The sequence below is a fragment of the Oncorhynchus gorbuscha genome, linkage group LG04 (assembly GCF_021184085.1).
Source record: "Oncorhynchus gorbuscha isolate QuinsamMale2020 ecotype Even-year linkage group LG04, OgorEven_v1.0, whole genome shotgun sequence".
NCBI lineage: Eukaryota > Metazoa > Chordata > Actinopteri > Salmoniformes > Salmonidae > Oncorhynchus > Oncorhynchus gorbuscha.
In genome coordinates this window covers 20459959-20478716 of record NC_060176.1, presented here as the reverse complement: position 1 = coordinate 20478716, position 18758 = coordinate 20459959, and the positions used below count along the sequence as shown (strand labels likewise).

General features: G+C 43.6%; 1 protein-coding gene across 5 annotated transcripts; it reads left to right on the top strand.

Annotated features, from left to right (window-relative positions):
• Positions 1-1710: 1710 nt before the first annotated feature.
• golm2 (golgi membrane protein 2) lies at positions 1711-16768 on the top strand. Of its 5 annotated transcripts, none has more exons than XM_046346167.1 (10): positions 1711-3199; positions 10946-11000; positions 11348-11450; positions 11633-11723; positions 11965-12070; positions 12181-12261; positions 12379-12669; positions 13261-13407; positions 14240-14407; positions 15228-16768. In XM_046346167.1, exons 1-10 carry the CDS (start codon positions 2873-2875, stop codon positions 15302-15304), a joined length of 1446 nt encoding a protein of 481 aa, XP_046202123.1. In that variant the 5' UTR covers positions 1711-2872; the 3' UTR covers positions 15305-16768. The 5 variants fall into 5 exon arrangements, with proteins under 5 accessions (XP_046202123.1, XP_046202124.1, XP_046202122.1 ...); XM_046346168.1 differs by having other exon boundaries at positions 12178-12261; positions 14240-14326; XM_046346166.1 differs by having other exon boundaries at positions 12178-12261.
• Positions 16769-18758: the final 1990 nt, after the last annotated feature.

Here is an 18758-nt window from a genome sequence, read left to right as displayed (position 1 = left end):
TGGATCATGTGGGAACAGTAGACTGGGATAAGGATTGATTGAATATGTCCATAAACACACCAGCCAGCTGGTCTGCGCATGCTCTGAGGACGCGGCTAGGGATGTCGTCTGGGCCGGTAGCCTTGCGCGGGTTAACACGTTTAAATGTTTTACTCATGTTGGCTGCGGCAAAGGTAGGGGGCCGTGTCAGTGGCAATGTATTGTCCTCAAAGCGAGCAAATAAGTTGTTTAGTTTGTCTGGGGGCAAGACATCGGTGTTCGCGACGGGGCTGGTTTACTTTTTGTAATCCGTGATTGACTGTAGACCCTGTCACATACGTCTCGTGTCTAAGCCGTTGAATTGCAACTCTACTTGGTCTCTATACTGACGCTTAGCTTGTTTGTTTGCCTTGCGGAGGGACTAGCTACACTTTTTGTATTCGGCCATGTTTCCGGTCGCCTTGCCATGATTAAAAGCAGTGGTTCGCGCTTTCAGTTTTGTGGATTGCTGCCATCAATCCACGGTTTCTGGTTGGGGAAAGTTTTAATAGTCACCGTGGGTACAACATCACCAATGCACTTGCTAATAAACTTGCTCACCGAATCAGCGTATATATCAATGTTGTTGTCTGAGGCTATCTGGAACATATCCCAGTCCACGTGATTGAAGCAATCTTGAAGCATGGAATCATGGAAAGCATGGAATCGGAGGCAGCATGTGCAAGGTCGGTATTCGGCCATGATTACTACAAGTTTAGATAGCTGTCTAGACTAAATACCAATAAAAAAAGTTTTATCTGGATAATTGAGTGACTGTCAGTGACTGACATAATAAGAGAACTGCTAATGCATAACCAAATTTCAAAATTGCACCTGGTGCAGTCTACAATTCTTATTCTTAAAGCTGCAATATGTAACTGTGGGTAACCTGACCAAATCAACATAGAAATGTGAGTTATAGATCTGTCATTCTTATTTAAATCAAGTCTAAGAAGCTGTAGATCTGTTCTGTGTGCTATTTCTATACTTCCCGTGCTTAAGTTTGGTATTTGCATAGTTTACTTTTGGTTTTGTACAACCTCTTCAAACAGCTGAAAATACAGTATTTTTGGTTACTGAAAAGATATTGCACAGCGATTTAGAACGTACAGTGATTCACTACACTAGACATTGCTTGTTTTGTCACATAAACGGAAATTAGGCTATTAGAATTTTAGCATCCAGGAAATGGTGGAATGATTTCTGCATATTGCACCTTTAATAGTAAGAGACACTAACTGAGTAAAATATATATATATAATAATTGGTTGGGCCCTTATTTCGCTTATGCCTGGAATCGGCCCTGCACACACACACACACACACACACACACACACACACACACACACACACACACACACACACACACACACACACACACACACACACACACACACACACACACACACACACACACACACACACACACACACACATTTCCACCCGAGTCAGACACCAACATTTTTGATAATTTTCACTCATATTTCTGTCCACTGTGTGCTGCCTTGCCTACGAACACGGAACTTCAGAGCGTTAGAAATCCGAATCCAACACCCCCTCATGATCTGTAAAACCCCGTCCATGTCATTTTTCTCGTCCAATGTGCTTCCAAACTTGCAAGAACTACCCAATAGAATGTGTTCTTTATTGCAAGACGTATGTCATGATTGGATAATTGTACTGTCACTTTAACCCAACCATGCACCTTGCACGCCTTGGTTACACTACAGAAATCTGAAATTGATGGTTTGACAAACTAGCTTGTATTGTGTGTCTACGTTAGCTAGTCTTTTGTCAATGTTACGTTAACTGTCTAACCTTTTATAACGATATAGCTAACCACTGTATTCAACGTCGCTTGCGTTTCTTATCCACGAGTCAAGAGGCACCAACAACAGAGGATATGCCAGCCAAGCCAAGGTGGAAGTAGCTAAAAGTAACCATATCAACAGACAAGACAGGTTCGGGACGGGTAAAACAAAACTGATCTGATTAGGAATATGACCGCAAACTAGTAAGGGAAATTGTTATCTATCGTCAAAATAATCGTTTACCTCGTGTAACCTTATTTCAATGAGTCTAGTAGCTAGCTACAAAGAACGTATTGCTACCCTATGTTGCTATCTCGCGTAGTAGCTCCAATGATTAGCAGTTAACGCGTAGCGACTACGTTGAATTGCATTGGATAGCGCTATAAAGGTTAGCTAGATTAACGTTTGAATACAGTATTTTCTATATACATAATTAAGATCCATAATCAAGATGTGTCATTAGGGTGGCAATAGTTGCTTTCTAGTGTCTGACTAGCACTTTCAGTGCAAACAGCTAGCCAAACCAGTTTGGTAAATCTGTGTTAATTGCAGTCAGGTTGCTAATGCGTTAGCTACCTACTGTAGGTTTACGATTTGGTGGATAAATACACTTTTTCTATCTATCTTGAAACGATTCAGGGCCCATCAGAATCGTTCAGATATTTTGACACCGGACTCGTTAGATAGATAAATAATTTGTCACTTGCATGCTTGGCTAGTGTTTGTCCACGTTTGCTGTTACATTTAGGCCACGTCGCTGCAGATGCATTTCATCCACTGACAGCGTCGTTGCCTGTCTTGTTTGCATTCATCCGACAACTGTGCGGAAGAGGGAAGGCGCGTGAATAACTATTCCCCACATTCCCTGCAGCTAACTAATGCAAGAAACTCGTTTGGGGTTTGATACAAATGCTTTCTTTACTGACCATCTCAGTGGCTGTATGTTTGCCGTAATTGAACGGCATGTCAGCTACCCAATTTGTTTACCAGTGGAAGCATAGGCTTATTTAGTTTTCTAGATCAGTTATCGAATACATTCTGAAATGGTTGGCTTTGGCGCAAACCGACGAGGAGGCCGTCTCCCGTCCTTCATCCTGATCGCATTGATGGTGATCATTGCCATACTGTCTTTCAACTACTGGACTGTGTCCAACAAGCAAGGGCGCCTGTTGGACGAGTTGGCAGAGGTGCAGACACAGGTGAAGCGGACCGACGCGGCGCGCAGTCGACTTGAGAAGCGCAACTCGGAGCTGATGGTGCAGGTAGACACGCACAGGAAACAGATCGATCAGAAGGATGGAGATAACAGCATACTGGATGGCAAGCTGCAGGCGCGTGAAGCACTCGTCAAAAAGTGCACAGATGAAAAGGTAGGTAGGACTAGATCACTAAGTCCATCTGTAGTACCTATGCTTCCTAGTTCCTGCATATCTCTGGCTTATTAACTAACTGCCAGAGGTTTGACAGGTGGAAAGCAGCCTTGCACCTGCATCCTATTGTATTACAGTGGAGGGCTAAACCTGTGATGTCAACCTAGTGACACCTACCAACATGGGTAAAGACTGAGCAGTCTCCAGCAACGTTTTGATTGCTCAAAACACACACACACAAGCAAGCCAAAGTTGAGTGTGTTATCCCAGTGCATTGTTGTTATCTAAGCCTCAGATGAGTTAGGTTGTACTGATGTGTACCTCAAAGTGACACATTTTTAAAAATGTACTTCCCAACTCAAGGAATGAGTCTTGATGTAATTTTAAATGTAGGTTATACTCATAAACAATATTTTAGTTTAAGTGGTTATTTTATCTACTTCAGCAATGATAGGCATCGGATCCTTTGAATCTCAAACGTGATTTCAAAAGCCATATCATGTAACAAGCTAATCTCACTTATCCCCCATCACAATAGCACCTGCTAACCTGGCATTGCAATTTATTTATTGGTGTGTATTTGTGTGCTTATATTAGTCATTTTACAGGAGGTAAAGTCTCCCTCCCTGCTGACATGGGGGTTATGAGTCCCAGCTGGGGCCCATCTGTGTGCCCAGGGCTGGGGATCAGCCTCTTACACTTACTACAGTCGGTCTGCCTCTCCCCTCCTCCTTGTCCCAACCACCTCAATGTATGCTTATGTGCCTCATTGCATAGAAGGTGTGGTGAGAACAGCTGCGGGGGGGGGGGGGGGGGGGCGCTACCTTTCATTAGCATTCTGCCGTACCCACACGGATGTTTGCTTTTCGGATTGTGTGGGCTAGCCATTCCCAAACCGGATTGTAATTTAAATTACAGCTCATTTCCTGAATGTTCACTGTTGTACACAATTAACATCTTCTGTTCAACATGAGGGATGTCGTAGTGTAAGACCAGTCCCAGATATTTCCCAGCGTTAATCTACTCTTTGTCCCGTATCAGGATGTTACCAGTGTTAGGGTTGGGCAATGTCAACCGTAGTTCTATTGTGATTATGTACCCATAAAACACGCCCCTATTGCGCCCCTCATAAATAAATAAAAACGTCAGTTGGGCTATAGCGTGAAATTGAATGCAACTGGATGAATCATGACGAAAGATCATGTTAAACACCTGGACAGATGTTATGTGCAGGCAATGGCAAATGTTATCTAATATTCCTTTCTGGTAGAGGGGCAGAGCAGGTTTGTGTGTGTCTGTGTGGCGCACACATGATGATGCAGTGACTGTCTGATGAGGAACGGTCTGTCTTACCTTAGTGCGCTAGGTTATAGGCCTACATCATGGGCTAGATAGAAGCAGTCTTCAGAATTTGATAATTGCTTTATTTCTCTCATAAAATAATGGTAATTTTGCATGAAGCAAAAGCACGTTCCACCAATTTAACTCTTTACATGTGTTTTTGTGGTAGTGGAAGAAGTTTAAAATGTTTTCAGCCAAGCAGTTAAATATAGTCAAAGTTCAGTTTTGTACAATAATTGGTCTGATTGCTTTGATAGACTACACTATCAACCTTATTACTTTGGATTGTGGGGCAGTTAGATCATATTTCTTCACAAATAACGAGATGCACAGATATGAAATTTCGGGCCCATACAGATATGCAATATTTTCCTTGCCTCAAAAAAAAACGTTCTAGTAAGCATTCTAGTACAGTTAAATAGTTGAAACACACACAGACCAAAAAGTTATTTTGTTGGTATTTAGATTTGTCTCCATTACCAGTAAAACATAATCAACACCTATTTATTTCACTTACTTGATGTTTTGTTATTCATTTGTTCAGTCTCAACCAGGATTTCATCACACATGTCAAGCAGTGAAGTTTCAGCTCTGTCTGTCTGTGGCTTCTCTCCCTCGGTGCACACTGTCACTGTGTCCGTTTCCATCTTGTCCAGCTCTGTCTGTAACATTTCACGTAAACCCTGTTTCTTGTCTGCATTGAACCTAGGTCCTTGTACCTAGCTTCGAGCATGGTGGCGATAGAGTAAAGAGGCTCAGATAATGCCACCGAATCGCTTGTTCACAGCCTCTTGCGAGTTTTAACCCCACGGTCTGTCAGCAGTTTTGTTGAGCAGGTGTTACAATGCCATGACAGAGGCTATCACGTCTGCTGCAAACGCAGTTGATCTTATTTCTCGAGTCAGTTTGATTGGAGCTAGGAGTGTGTTCATGTTCTCAAATGCCATTGAAATGTAGCTAGCTGGTAATTGCTATGAGAACCAGCACATTCTTGGGGTGGCAATACGGCTTTCCTCAGTATGAAATCCTCGTCGACCCACTGTGCTGTCAGACTCATCATGCTCATGGGGCTGACATCATTGCTGGTCCAAATGTCAGTCGTGAAGCTAATAGCAGTGACGCCCATAGCAAGTAGCTCATGGATGTGCGTTTCAACAATACTGTGTAACTCCGGTAGGGCGACACCTGAAAAATATTGCCTACTTGGTAGTGCATACCGGTGCTCGACCAGTCAGCGAAAGCCAACATCACCCACGACCGAGAACGGTTGATTGTCGAGGGCAATTCATTCCATTATCTTGGTGTTAAGGAATTTTGCCTTTGAGTTGTCTCGCTGAATTTTTCGTACTCTTTCAAATCGCTGCTCGACTTGAACTTGTTTAGTTGTTGGAAGTATTATTAGTATTTTTCAGGTTTTGTGGCGTCATCTACCTTTATATTGGTATGCAGGTCAGCTTTGACATCGGTTTTAAACATCAGCATTGAACTAGACATTGGGCCGATGTTGGCATTTTTAGATAATATTGGCCGATTTCCGATATGCTTACCGATTTATATCGTGCATCCCTACAAATAACTACACTAGCTCGCCTACTACACTTATCCACTCTCTTACAATACCACAGTGTATATGCAAACTGTAATAACCGAGTACAGAAGACAAGTAGGCATTGTTCAAGTTTAAAATAAATGTAAAGCTGCATATATATGTAACTTTTTGGGCAACCCTCACTAAATTCACATAGAAATATGAGTTATAGATTTTTAATTAATTACGTTTAATTGGGTGTTTCTCAATGCACACTACCGTGCTCCGAGCGGTCGGAGGGTGAGTCCAAGCCAATGTGTGCGAAACAGAGCACTGGGGGCACTTCTCGAATGCGTACTCCGTTTGTACATATTTTGAAGCATGCATCGACGCAAGCTTCAACGGAATGTATGCACAGAAATGTGACGCAACCACGTAAAAAAATGATATAACATTTCTTGAAATACATGGCGGTCATTATTTGAGCTGAAGCGAGAGAATACACCGGAATGAAATGATGCTTATTCACATCTTATATGTTGCCAGACTACAATTTTTTTCAAATCTTCATACGTTAATAAATACATGCTGTGTTAATTTTGGCATGTCTACCTGCCTACAATACTCACTGTAGTGTGTGTGTGTGTGTGTGTAGATTGCAAGCCCGTAGTAAGTCAATAGGGCTAACTGGCTAGCTACTACTGTTAGCTAGCCAGATGGCCACAAATCATTTTTAGCTAGCTAGCTACCTACCATAAGTTTTAGGTCATGTTACCTGTTGAACTAGCTGGCTAGATTATTATGATTCACATGTAGCTAGCTGATAAGTAAAAAAGTTTTGCTTTGTGTATATCTTGATTTGTTTCTATTGTTGCCATTGTCCTGGCTGGAGGAAGGTTTAGTGGAGGTGCAGCGTGAGGTTATAAAGTACTGCGAGTGCTTCTCAAATGCAATGTTTTATCCGTTCTCCACACTCTCGTCCTCACAAGAACGTACCCGAGAACGGCCTCAGAGAATGCACTCGGAGGTTGAGTGTGGAGCACGGTAGCATGCATATTGAGAAACATCCATTTTCTCATTCTTAACACTGTGCTCCCACATTGTTATTTGAAAGTTCTGAAAAGTTCCATGGCAGTTAATTCAACAGTGGAAAGTTGGCGATATTACTAAAACAGACGTATCGTTAAATCTCGACAAGATATTTCTATTACGATTACAGATTTGAGTAGCAGAGAAGTAGATAAATATGTCTTACCCTGTAACATTTTGTCGAACTTTTTGGGAAAGTGGTCAAAGTAGCTGATTTGTATGTTACATTGTTTACAGTGAATGTGAAGTCATAATTTCACAATGGGGTGCTTTAGCCCATACAGTCCCTTCAGTAACTATTCACACCCCTTGACTTTTTCCACATTTTGTTATTATAAGGTGGGATTGAAATGGATTTAATTGACCTTTTTCTGTTGTCAGTGATCTAGAAAAAGTACTCTGTCAAAGTGGAAGGAAAAATTCTAACATGTTGTAGAAACTGAATGTAATAAAACCATATCTTCATTAGATAAGTATTCAAACCCCCCCGGGTCACTACATGTTAGAATCACCTTCGGCAGTGATTACAGCTGTGAGCCTGTCTGGGTAAGTCTCTAAGAGCTTTTCACACCTGGATTGTACTATAATCATAGTAATCATGCTGTATTAGTGTAGCCTAGTTATGCCTTTACTCCTCTCATTCTAGTACTGCTGAAAGGGCTAAAGGATAGAGAATTAACACAATGTCATTGTTTGAAGTGCTTTGCTTTAATGTTTTGGTTTCTGTCATCACATCTGCAGTGTACTTTGTGGGTGCCAAGAAAGAGCATTGTTATTTTCCACACAGCAGATTTGGTGGAGAGACTGTGAACCACTCGGTGTCTCTCTGCAGGGAAGGTGACAGCACGAAGCTTTTATCTCCACAATGGCTGACATTGATGCTGTAATTACTGACACTCCTCTTCTGTGCATTCTGCCTCATTAAAGTCCTGAGCCCCCCCATTCCCTCCCTCTGTGGATTTGATTCAAGCCCTTGGTTCTCACTGGAGAATCCACCCCTGAGAATCTCGTTTGTGGGGGAGGTGTTTGTCTCTGGGACAGTCATATAGAGGTGCCTGAATGGATACTATTCCCTCCTTGGCCTATAAATAACGTTTCCTTTACTTATTGAGCGGTTCTTTCACTTTCACTCCCTTCAATGAACAAAAAGGAGCACATAAGGAATATCAGGCAAGATGGCAGCCTAACACACTGACGTGACAGTCAGGATTATCAGGCACTATTCCACACGGCTATAAAATGTTTAGTGACTGGGCCAATGGAGCTATCAGAGAGAATCTTCTTTGGGAGAGACTAGTATTGAATTCCACATATGGGGCAGGCAAACAAAGTAGGGATCTCTTTTGACACGCGGTTACTTTCCACCTGGGAAGGTAATCCCAGCCAGGCATCCCCTTGGTGTCTGCACCATGCTCAAATCGATTTGGTTTCTCCGGGCTGGGTTTGATGTTTTTGTCTTTTGATGTTCATTCCATGCATTGAGGGTGGTAGAATACAGTAGGTCTATGATGCTCCTAGGTTTGATGGTCCTTAAGCCTGTGTTTTTAGCAGCTGGGATCTCCTGCCCTTACACTTATGACTTTCTTTCTTTTTTACTCATTCTGAGTGGTTATACGTTTGGCTGGGCTGTAGAGACTTAGTCAGACCCCAGACAAGGGAGATGGTGTAATTGGGTGGAGGGCAGAGAGGGGCCTGTCTGGATCAGTCAGGGGCTCAGGAGGACAGAGCTCTCTCTCTCGTCTGACAGATTCTCACTCCGCCTGCCGTCTGTGGCCTCTCAGCCACTGAGCTGACCGGACCTATATGGCCTGTGTTGGATTTTGGACAGCTTGAGTGCTTTCAATTAGATACACTTTGGTATATTAAAAAGATGGGTATTGCAGAGATGACGTGCCACATCTAACAGTATAATACAATAGTATTATTGTTCTATATAGTGAATGTATTTACTTTGTGCATGGTAGATAGGATACCAAGTATTAGGCTGTGCATGTGCAGTAGCTCCCTCAGTGACGAGTACGGCCAATGAGGAGCGCTGCGATGATGGCTCCCTCTTCAGGTCACTGGGCAACGCTGGGCCGTCTTTTATTGTGGTCAAGGTAGGGGGAGGGGAGAGAAGGGACAAAGGAAAGCAAACTGGACAAATTAGGATTTTTGTCTCCTTTTGAAATAGGCTACATCTGGCAACGGTGTATAATATAACCATTGCAGAATTAGACAAATATGAAACTGAGCACAGGATTTCTGCATAAGTTAAGCTCATAATGCCTTTGTAACAAATCCAGATGTTGAGCTCAGAACACAAATACCTACTATTATTTGGTGTAGCATAATGTTGCCTCAGCCTCGCCTCTCTTTTTACTGTGTTCTATTATGTTCAATACAACGGTAACTGTATTTCATAAATACACGTTATACAGCTCGGCCTACGTGGCCACACAAACACTTGTCTGTCAAACTTGCGTATATGGACACACAAATGTGCAGAATACAGATACCAGACATGTAGACTCTTCACGTTCTCTGTCCCTCTAAGCATGCACACATAGCGTCCCGGGGATGGCCTTTCAGTCCTCTGTTTCTCTCCCAGCTGCATTTCACATTCACCTCCTCCCCTCAGTCCCCTGAGATCAATGCCTGCAACCCTCCCACTGCTCCCTAAATCTACCTCAAAGCCACAGCCGCTCTCCTCTGGTTGAGGCAACAAAAAAACACTTGGGATTGAATTGTCTTTGTACATGTATGAAAATACATGTAGTAACCCCTTAGCCAGTCAGTGTCATAATGTGTAACGTGCCAATAGCTCATTGTTCTGATTATAAAGTGGTTTCCCTCGAAGTGGTCTGGGGGTGTAATATGAATTTCTAGGTGAACAAAAGAGCAGTCACAAAGTCAATTGAAAATCAATCCAGTTTATTACAAGTTGCAACAGGGAGACCCCACGAACACCGAAGCAGAGAAAATGTCGAACTGGCCTTCTCTGAGACGACCCTTATATCCTGAATAGCAGACAACTGTTATTTTAATCCTGAGAGGCTATTGGGAAGTCAAAACAAAAGGCATGGACTTGGTCAGCTGCTACAGAATCAGTGTTTTCACAGAATACAATCGTAATCAGTGTCCTTGTACCTCCAGTCTGGCGTCAATCGCTATCAACAGATTTGAGTTTAATCCGTAACATACAGCATCCAGTTTAGTAACATCAACCCAAGTGTCACAGAACACTAGAAACCATTTCTCTATTACAGAAAGAGAATGTATAACTATGCTAATCACTCTAAACTAAATGTGAACTTTATTCTCTTTAAATATTCCTATTACAGTGAGCCATAGCTGGGGCTCTCTCCATCAGGCTTCATTATGAAGGGTAGAGGAGATCTAATGAAGGCTGCTGCTCTGTGGGCTGTTCTGACTGCCTCAGCCTGGCTGTCCTTTAGGATCTCTTCCATCTGATCTGACTCCTGGCTGCGGGTGGTCCTCCAGTCCCTCGGCGGGTCAGAAGCAATGAATGAGATGGGAGTGTTTTGCAAGCAGCATTTTCACTCAACAGAACCTTTTTTTATGCAGCTAGATATCTCTACTGTTGCCCAGCTGACATTTGAAATGCTATTGCATCTGAACATAGTATAAAAATGGTATCTTTCCAGTTAGGCTAGTTCAGCCATGTAGTAATGTAGATGTCCTGTTAAACCGGTTGTGTTTGGAATTAAGATGAGCACAAAGAGTTCTGCTAACAAAGTGTACTGGTGACCTTTCCTCAGACTGATGTGCTTTTCTCTCCTTTCCAGATGAAGGTGCAGGGTGATGTCACAGCACAGATGTCGGAGATTGTGAGGCTGAAAGGTAAGAGCAGACACTGTCCAGCAGAGGGCACACTTCTGTTGGAGTCTTAAGGCTAGGCTAGCAGAAAGCAGTATGGGCTTGTATTACCACAGATTGAGCCTAGAGCAGTAACAGCAGTTTGCTTAATGCTGTTAGTGCTGTTAAGATGTTTCATCTCAAGTCCCCCATGTGCCAAGTGGACTCTAATGCAAACAGATTTTCAATGTTGTCGTTCCTAGTTTCTTTATTGAATGATTGTCTCACATTAAAGCTGTAGCCTGATATCAGTGCATGTTGAAATTGCATTTGTCCATACACTATAACCTTAGGGTTCATATTCTATGTTATTTTTTGGGGGGGGGGTGTAGAGCAGCTGAAGGAGCTGAAACAGGAGTTTATGAGGCAGGAGATCCAGCTGAGGGAGGTGAAGAAGAACAGCACCAACCTGGAGAGGAAGTTGGAGTATGAGAGGTACAGATAATGAACTTTCTCAACACATCTTTCATATTTTTGCTCTAGTCTCTCAAAATCACAGCAAAGTTGAGGTTATGATGACTATCGCACCAATATAGCCATTGGTTTGGAATTTTGACAAGAGCTTCATTGCTTTTCTCTCTGATTTTTGTCTAACCAATTGTTTGTGTGAATGATAGTTTGCAGTGTGGGCGCCAAATCACTCAACTAATGGATGAGTATGAAGAAGCTAAAAAGACCCTGGAGGAGGAGGTGGTGAAGCTGAGAAAGGTGAGGCCCTCTGTCAGAGCTTCTAGTCATGATGTCCCTGCCTTTCCTTCCCCCGTAATGTAAAGTGGTTGTCTACCACCCCCTGTTGGTGTTCATAGATCATACACTCTGTGGAATGTCCTTTGTCCTGGATGTCAGCAGTTCTGCATTTAGTCATTGTGACTTTTGCTTACCCAGCGATAGTAAAGGTGACTGTATTCATCTCTCCCCTCTTTTTCTCTGTCCCTCCCTCCCTCTGCAGAGTGTGCTGGATAGCAGGAAGGTTGGAGCTGCAGAAGGAGGGACTGAGGTGGAGACCGCAGGAGAGCACCCAACTGTGGCCACACACCGAGACACTGACCTCAAAGGTAACATTACATCCAGCTCATATACATTCTGCCTCTAATGTTTCAGAGCTAACCGACCCTCTCTCCCTCCACCCCATCCTTTCTTCTCTCTCTCCCTCCTGGGATAGAAGGTTTGGGCAAGCCTGGCAGTGATGCTGGCATGCCTGGTATTGAGGACAGTGAAGTGGGAAAAATAGATGATGTGCAATTTGGTGAATATTGGTTCTGGTTATTCTACTTTTGATAACGATTCTGGTAGTAAGATTAGTGTAAAATATCATTGTCAAATTTCAACTGGGACTTTCCTCCTCTCCTTTCATTCTCTCCAGCCCTGAAGAAGCCAGCCATCACCCAGAACCACATAGAGATACCTGATAATGGGCTAAGAGAGGTGGGGGCTGGTATGGGGGCAGGTGAGGGGGCTGGTCGAGACCTCTCTCTGGACCGGCCTGTGCTCCAGATCCAGGACAAGGTCATAGGGCTGGGGCTGGAGGGACGAGTGGGAGTCCTCCAACAGCAGCCCCCCCAGGCGGTGGCAGACAGACCCATCCTCTTTGATGAGGACAACAAGGCAGCCATCCAGGCAGATGAGTTCGGAGAGCAGCACAGACCGCTTAGAGGTATGTCAGCTCACACTTCACACACTACATATTTGCATTTTCAGTTTACTTGATTAGCTTTGCTGCCCAGAGACAAAGCCAGTTATGTAGTAATGCTTTAGTGGTGACATGTTATCGTGTGTCTGTCATTGAGTTCGAGACCTGAGGCCATGGCCTGGGTACAGCTCTGACTGGGCTCTTAATGGCTGTGTGCAGCAGAGGCCCCGCTGCTCTTGGCCTCTCCAACTCCACCACTAGCTGCTATAAAACGTGAGCCATGCTGGCTTCCTGTTTTCAGTTCAGTTTTTTTTTTCATGGAATGTTTGTGTAGAAAGTGGAGGGAGATGTATCGTTGGCGCAGTGCTCTGCTCTCTGTTTGGCAACCTCTGTCTTTTTAAAGGTGATTCATCCTTTTCTCCCGGAGATTGAAAACATGCTCCTTCAGACTGTAGGCTAGCTCTCTGTGAAGGAGCACATTCCGTACTACAGGAGAGAGTGCCTCTACTGTACATTAAAAATAAAGCCCAAAAGGATGACCAAATTTCAGGTGAAATATTTCTAACAGAAAAAAAGTCATCATTGATGCAATCTGTTTTGCTGTCTCCTTTTAAGCTCCTGCCAATGTGATGAAAGTGGATGGTGTACAGAGGAAAGGGGCAGGACTGCCTCTGCCTCCTAACCCCGCCCAGGTGCCCAACCCTATAGAACCTCGGCATGCCAGAGACCCCAAGCCTGCTGAGCCCCTGCGTCACAGACAGAGTGAGTGCCTCCAAAGGCTGGTGGGGATGGGCGGGGGAGACTGAATACCTCTCAGTACACAGGAGATGTGACACATGGTGACTGGTTGTGTCTTTCCTCTGACCTTTAGCTGCAGCGTCCCAGTAAGAAGAGCTTCTCTCACTTGCAGATGTGTCAAGGTTACAACATAACCTTTACAATTACATAAGCTATTTTCGAACGCATTCTACAGTCTGAGCCCAATCTAGAGTTTTCTTTCTCAAGGCTGCGTTGGGTCTACTATAAGCGGTTGCCTTCCCTAGCTATCAGGGTTTTAACAAACCTTCCTCAACACTGCTCATGAAGTAATACATATTAGAGGTGCTGTCGCCACAGACTGAAAGAGATGGCCAGATGCCAGAGTGCACACACAGTGGGAGAGGCCGCCTGACTTCAAGGGTCTCAGGGTGTTCCTTCCTGCTGCCTGCCTGGCTTCAGCTCTGCTCCCTCCCTCCCTCCCTTTGCTGCCTACTCTCCAAACAATACCCCAACCAGCTGCCCTGCCAGCTTCCCCTCTCCTTGCTTCATCTTCACACTCTCTGCACCACACACACATGCTTTCCTCCAAGTTTCTCTCCACATATCACTTCATTGCCAATTACTCTTTTTGTCTTTCCAAAAATCCCCTTAAACATACACTATGCCTCCCTCTCATACCTTTACTGTCCAACCAATCACCACCTCCTTCATCCCTTCTGTTTTTTAGTTTCATCATCCTCTCTTTCATTCACTCTCTCCATCCTTTCTCTTCTGACTCTGTCACAATCTCTTTGCTTCCCTCCCTTCCTGATGGGGCCCTTCTCTGCCTCTACAGGCCGTTTCTTTGATGAGAACGAGTCCCCTGTAGATCCGCAGCACGGCTCTAAGCTGGCGGACTACAATGGGGACGATGGGAACGTGGGTGAGTACGAGGCGGACAAGCAGGCCGAGCTGGCCTACAATGAGGAAGAGGATGGTGATGGTGGGGAGGAAGACGTCCAAGGTGAGCCAGGCCAGGGGTCTTCAAGTCCAGCTGTATCACCATTTCTCCCTCCTCCACTCCTGCTGTCCCTGCATTAGACTGAGTACCACCAGCTCGGCCAGAGCTCACAGCACCCTGAGTTACCCACCATTCCTGTCTCGGGAACATCCATAACCAACCGCCCCTCAGGGTCTAAGCCTGAGGCCTGTTCAGTGGGTCATTTTAGGCTGGAGGGCAAGCCTCCCATCATTGTATACCACAATCAAGCCCTATACCTCTACATGTGGGTGGGGGCGCTTCTCCCCCTCAGTGACTCCACTCCAATGTCTGCATGCCTCATCCAGCCGTGCGCTTCTCCACTATCTGTGCTCCACCACCTGTTTGTGCCCACTGGTCATCTGTGTACACCTGTAGTAGATTAGTAGATGCTGTGTTTGAGTAGTACTTGAAGTTTTAAATGCATGTGCGTTCTTGTCTTATCATTATTGTACGGCTGTCATTCATTTCTCCGCGACAGGTTAGGTTGTGAATTATTTTGTGTTATACTTTTTTTAATGGACCAGGTAGATCCATATAGTTCCTTAGTCATTGAACCACTTGATATTGACATTTTATAACCGCTATTGTTGTCCCTGCCATTGAACAGGCTGTGATAAAAGTAGTGTTAGGAATTATATGGCCAATATGGGACCAGACTAATATATACAGTATGTTGCTCTTCTATGGAGTATTCCTAATGATAATCTTCTGGGATTTCCTTTGAAATCTATCTAGCCGATGTAATTTAGGGATGAGAGAGAAGACTACTCCCTGATTTGTTATGTCGTCAATCTCCTTTCAGATGATGAAGATCGAGACATGCAGGGAGACCGGGCAGTGGACTATGGGAAGAGACGTCAAGCCATCGACATTCTGTAAACCTTGTCCACTTGCTCTTGGATCTGGGATGGAACATTCAAACAAAAGCGTTTATTCCTCCACATTGTTTCAATTATGCTACGGATGTCATTCTTAGGACTGGTTGAAATCACAAAGATGTTTTTAGCTGAGACTCTTATGGCGATGGACAATTCTGAAGACACGATTACAGATTATTATTCCATGAAGCAGTTTGACCTAAAACCATGTATCATTGAATCTATAAAACAATTCATGATAATATCATTCTGTGCAGCCGTTGACTTGCAACTATATTTGTTTTATAAGTTATTTGGTATTAGAATTCCTTAGCGATTACATTGATATAATGTACCAGAGTGCTATACAGTATACATTTATTTTCTTCTTACCATGACCGATTTATGAAGGCTTTTGTTTTGTTTACTACTTTGAATGAACTGTCAGCTGCAAGACTAGACTGAAGTGGTCTGGAAGAGCCAGTTTGGGCCAGAACCTCGCTGTCTTGGATGACTCTGTTGCTGACCAGATCACCTAGACTGGCAGGCATGGCATATTGCTTGAAGTTGTCAACTTTAATTTGACTTGTCTTTACCTAAAAAAGGAATGTTTCCCTTTTGATGTGGGACAGCTGTTGCTTGATAAAGGAAAAATAACTGAACTATTGCTCCAAACTGTGTCAATGAATTTGACAGGACAGTTTCTTTGGCACTTTCTAATTGTTGGACTCTTGTATGTACGCCCACACTTCAAACACAGCCGCGCCAACCAACGCAGCGCTTATGCCAAGAACTTCTCATGGCTTCTTAAACCTTTTTGTTCACCTTATTTCTGTCAGACAACACTCAAGTGCTCATTCTGTCTTACAATTATGCTGTTGTTATTAATGCATGTAATCTTTATTACTCAACCTGAAGAACGTCTCGAAGCTGGAGGCAATACTTAGACCAGTTTAGAATTAGGAATCCTGTGGAAGACTAAATGCGCATCTGTCCTGCTATTATGAATGGACTACAGTAGGCATAGATGTACATATTTGAATTGTTTCTATTTTAACTGTAGGACTCAAAGGACTATTCATCCTTTATGCTTATTGTTTAATCAGTTTTGTTTAAAAATTTGATTTTTGTTTTTTCTCATGGAAGGTCGGCATATTGAATGTACGCTGCTGATTTGGTTTTTCAAGATCATAATGTAATTAAGATATTTGGGTAGTTAATTGTTACAACTTAATTTAGATGCTAATAGGTGAAACCAGTGAACTTGTCCCCAGCTAAGTTTTCCCTCAAATTCCAACGTGTTACTGATCTGCTGGGGATTACTAAAAGCTGTTGGTATCACTGATCTTGGGGGTAATTTATAATTTCATACTGAAGAATAAATAAGTGGTAATTATTGATACAAGTAATTAAACAATTGTTTCTGTTTCCCCCTGAATGCCTTTTTGATCCATGATTTATTAAAAATATATATTTTGGTCTGTAACCTCTTGAGAATGTGCACTGTACTTTACCTGAAAAGGTGACTGACTGGCAATGGGAAGACTGCATGTGATTGTGGCAGGGATTCTGGCCCATGTTGACTCCAATGTGTCCCACAGTTGTCAGTTTGGTTGGATATCCTTTGGGTGGTTGACCATTCTTGATACACACTGGAAACTGTTGAGTGTGAATCCCATCAGCGTTGCAGTTCTTGACACAAACCGTTGCGCCTGGCACCTACTACCATACCCCGTGCAAAGGCACTTAAATGTTTTTGCCTTGCCCATACACAATCCATGTCTCAAGCCTTAAAAATCCTTCTTTAACCTGTCTCCTCCCATTAATCTACAGTGATTGAAATGAATTTAACAAGTGACATAAGGGATCATAGCTTTCGCCGGGTCAGTCTGTTATGGAAAGAGCTGGTGTTCTTAATGTTGTGTATACACTAAACTCAGCAAAAAAAGAAATGTCCCTTTTTCAGGACCCTGTCTTTCAAAGATAATTGGTAAAAATCAAAACTTCACAGATCTTCATTGTACAGGGTCTCCCATGCTTGTTCAATGAACCAAAAACAATTAATGAACATGCACCTGTGGAATGGTTGTTAAGACACTAACAGCTTAGACGTAGGCAATTAAGGTCAGTTATGAAAACTTTGGACACTAAATAGGTCTTTCTACTGACTCTGAAAAATGCCAAAAGAAAGATGCCCAGGGTTCCTGCTCATCTGTGTGAATGTGCCTTAGGCATGCTGCAAGGAGGCATGAGGACTGCAGATGTAGCCAGGGCAATAAATTCAATGCCTGTACTGTGAGACGCCGAAGACAGCGCTACAGGGAGACAGGACGGATAGCTGATCGTCCTCAGTGGCAGACCACGTGTAACAACACCTGCACAGGATCGGTACATCCGAACATCACACCTGCTGGACAGGTACAGGATGGCAACAACAACTGCCTGAGTTACACCATGAATGCATAATCCCTCCATCAGTACTGACTGTCTGCAATAGGCTGAGAGAGGCTGGACTGAGGGCTTGTAGGCCTGTTGTAAAGGCAGGTCCTCACCAGACATCACCGGCAACAACGCCTATGGGCACAAACCCACCGTCGTTGGACCAGACAGGACTGGCAAAAGTGCTCTTCACTGACGAGTCTCGGTTTTGTCTTACCAGGGGTGATGGTTGGATTCGAGTTTATCGTCGAAGGAATGAGCATTACACCGAGGCCTGTACTCTGGAGCGAGATCGAGGTGGAGGGTCCGTCATGGTCTGGGGCGGTGTGTCACAGCATCATCGGACTGAGCTTGTTGTCATTGCAGGCAATCTCAACGCTGTGCGGTACCCTTCCTGCAGGCTCATCCTGACATGACCCTCCAGCATGACAATGCCACCAGCCATACTGTTTGTTCTGTGTGTGATTTCCTGCAAGACAGGAATGTCAGTGTTCTGTCATGACCAGCGAAGAGCCCGGATCTCAATCCCATTGAGCACGTCTGGGATCTGCTGGATCCCAGGGTGAGGGCTAGAAAAGTCCAGGAACTTGCAGGTGCCTTGGTGGAAGAGGGAAGTATCAACTCACAGCAAGAACTGGCAAATCTGGTGCAGTCCATGAGGAGGAGATGCACTCCAGTACCTAATGCAGCTGGTGGTCACACCAGATACTAACTGTTACTTTTGATTTTGACCCCTCCTTTGTTCAGGGACACATTATTAGATTTCTGTTAGTTACATGTCTGTGGAACTTATGAAGTTTGTCTCAATTGTTGAATCTTATGTTCATACAAATATTTACACATGTTAAATTTGCTGAAAATAAATGTAGTTGACAGTGAGGACTTTATTTTGCTGAGTTTGTTAGTGCTACCAGAAGCCTCACTGTTGTAATCAAATCCACCTCAACAGATTATTTTGTTTCATTTCAAATGGCCATAAAGCCACCAAATATTTCTAGTATTTTCAATGAATAACTTACATTTTAATCAAAGCTCGT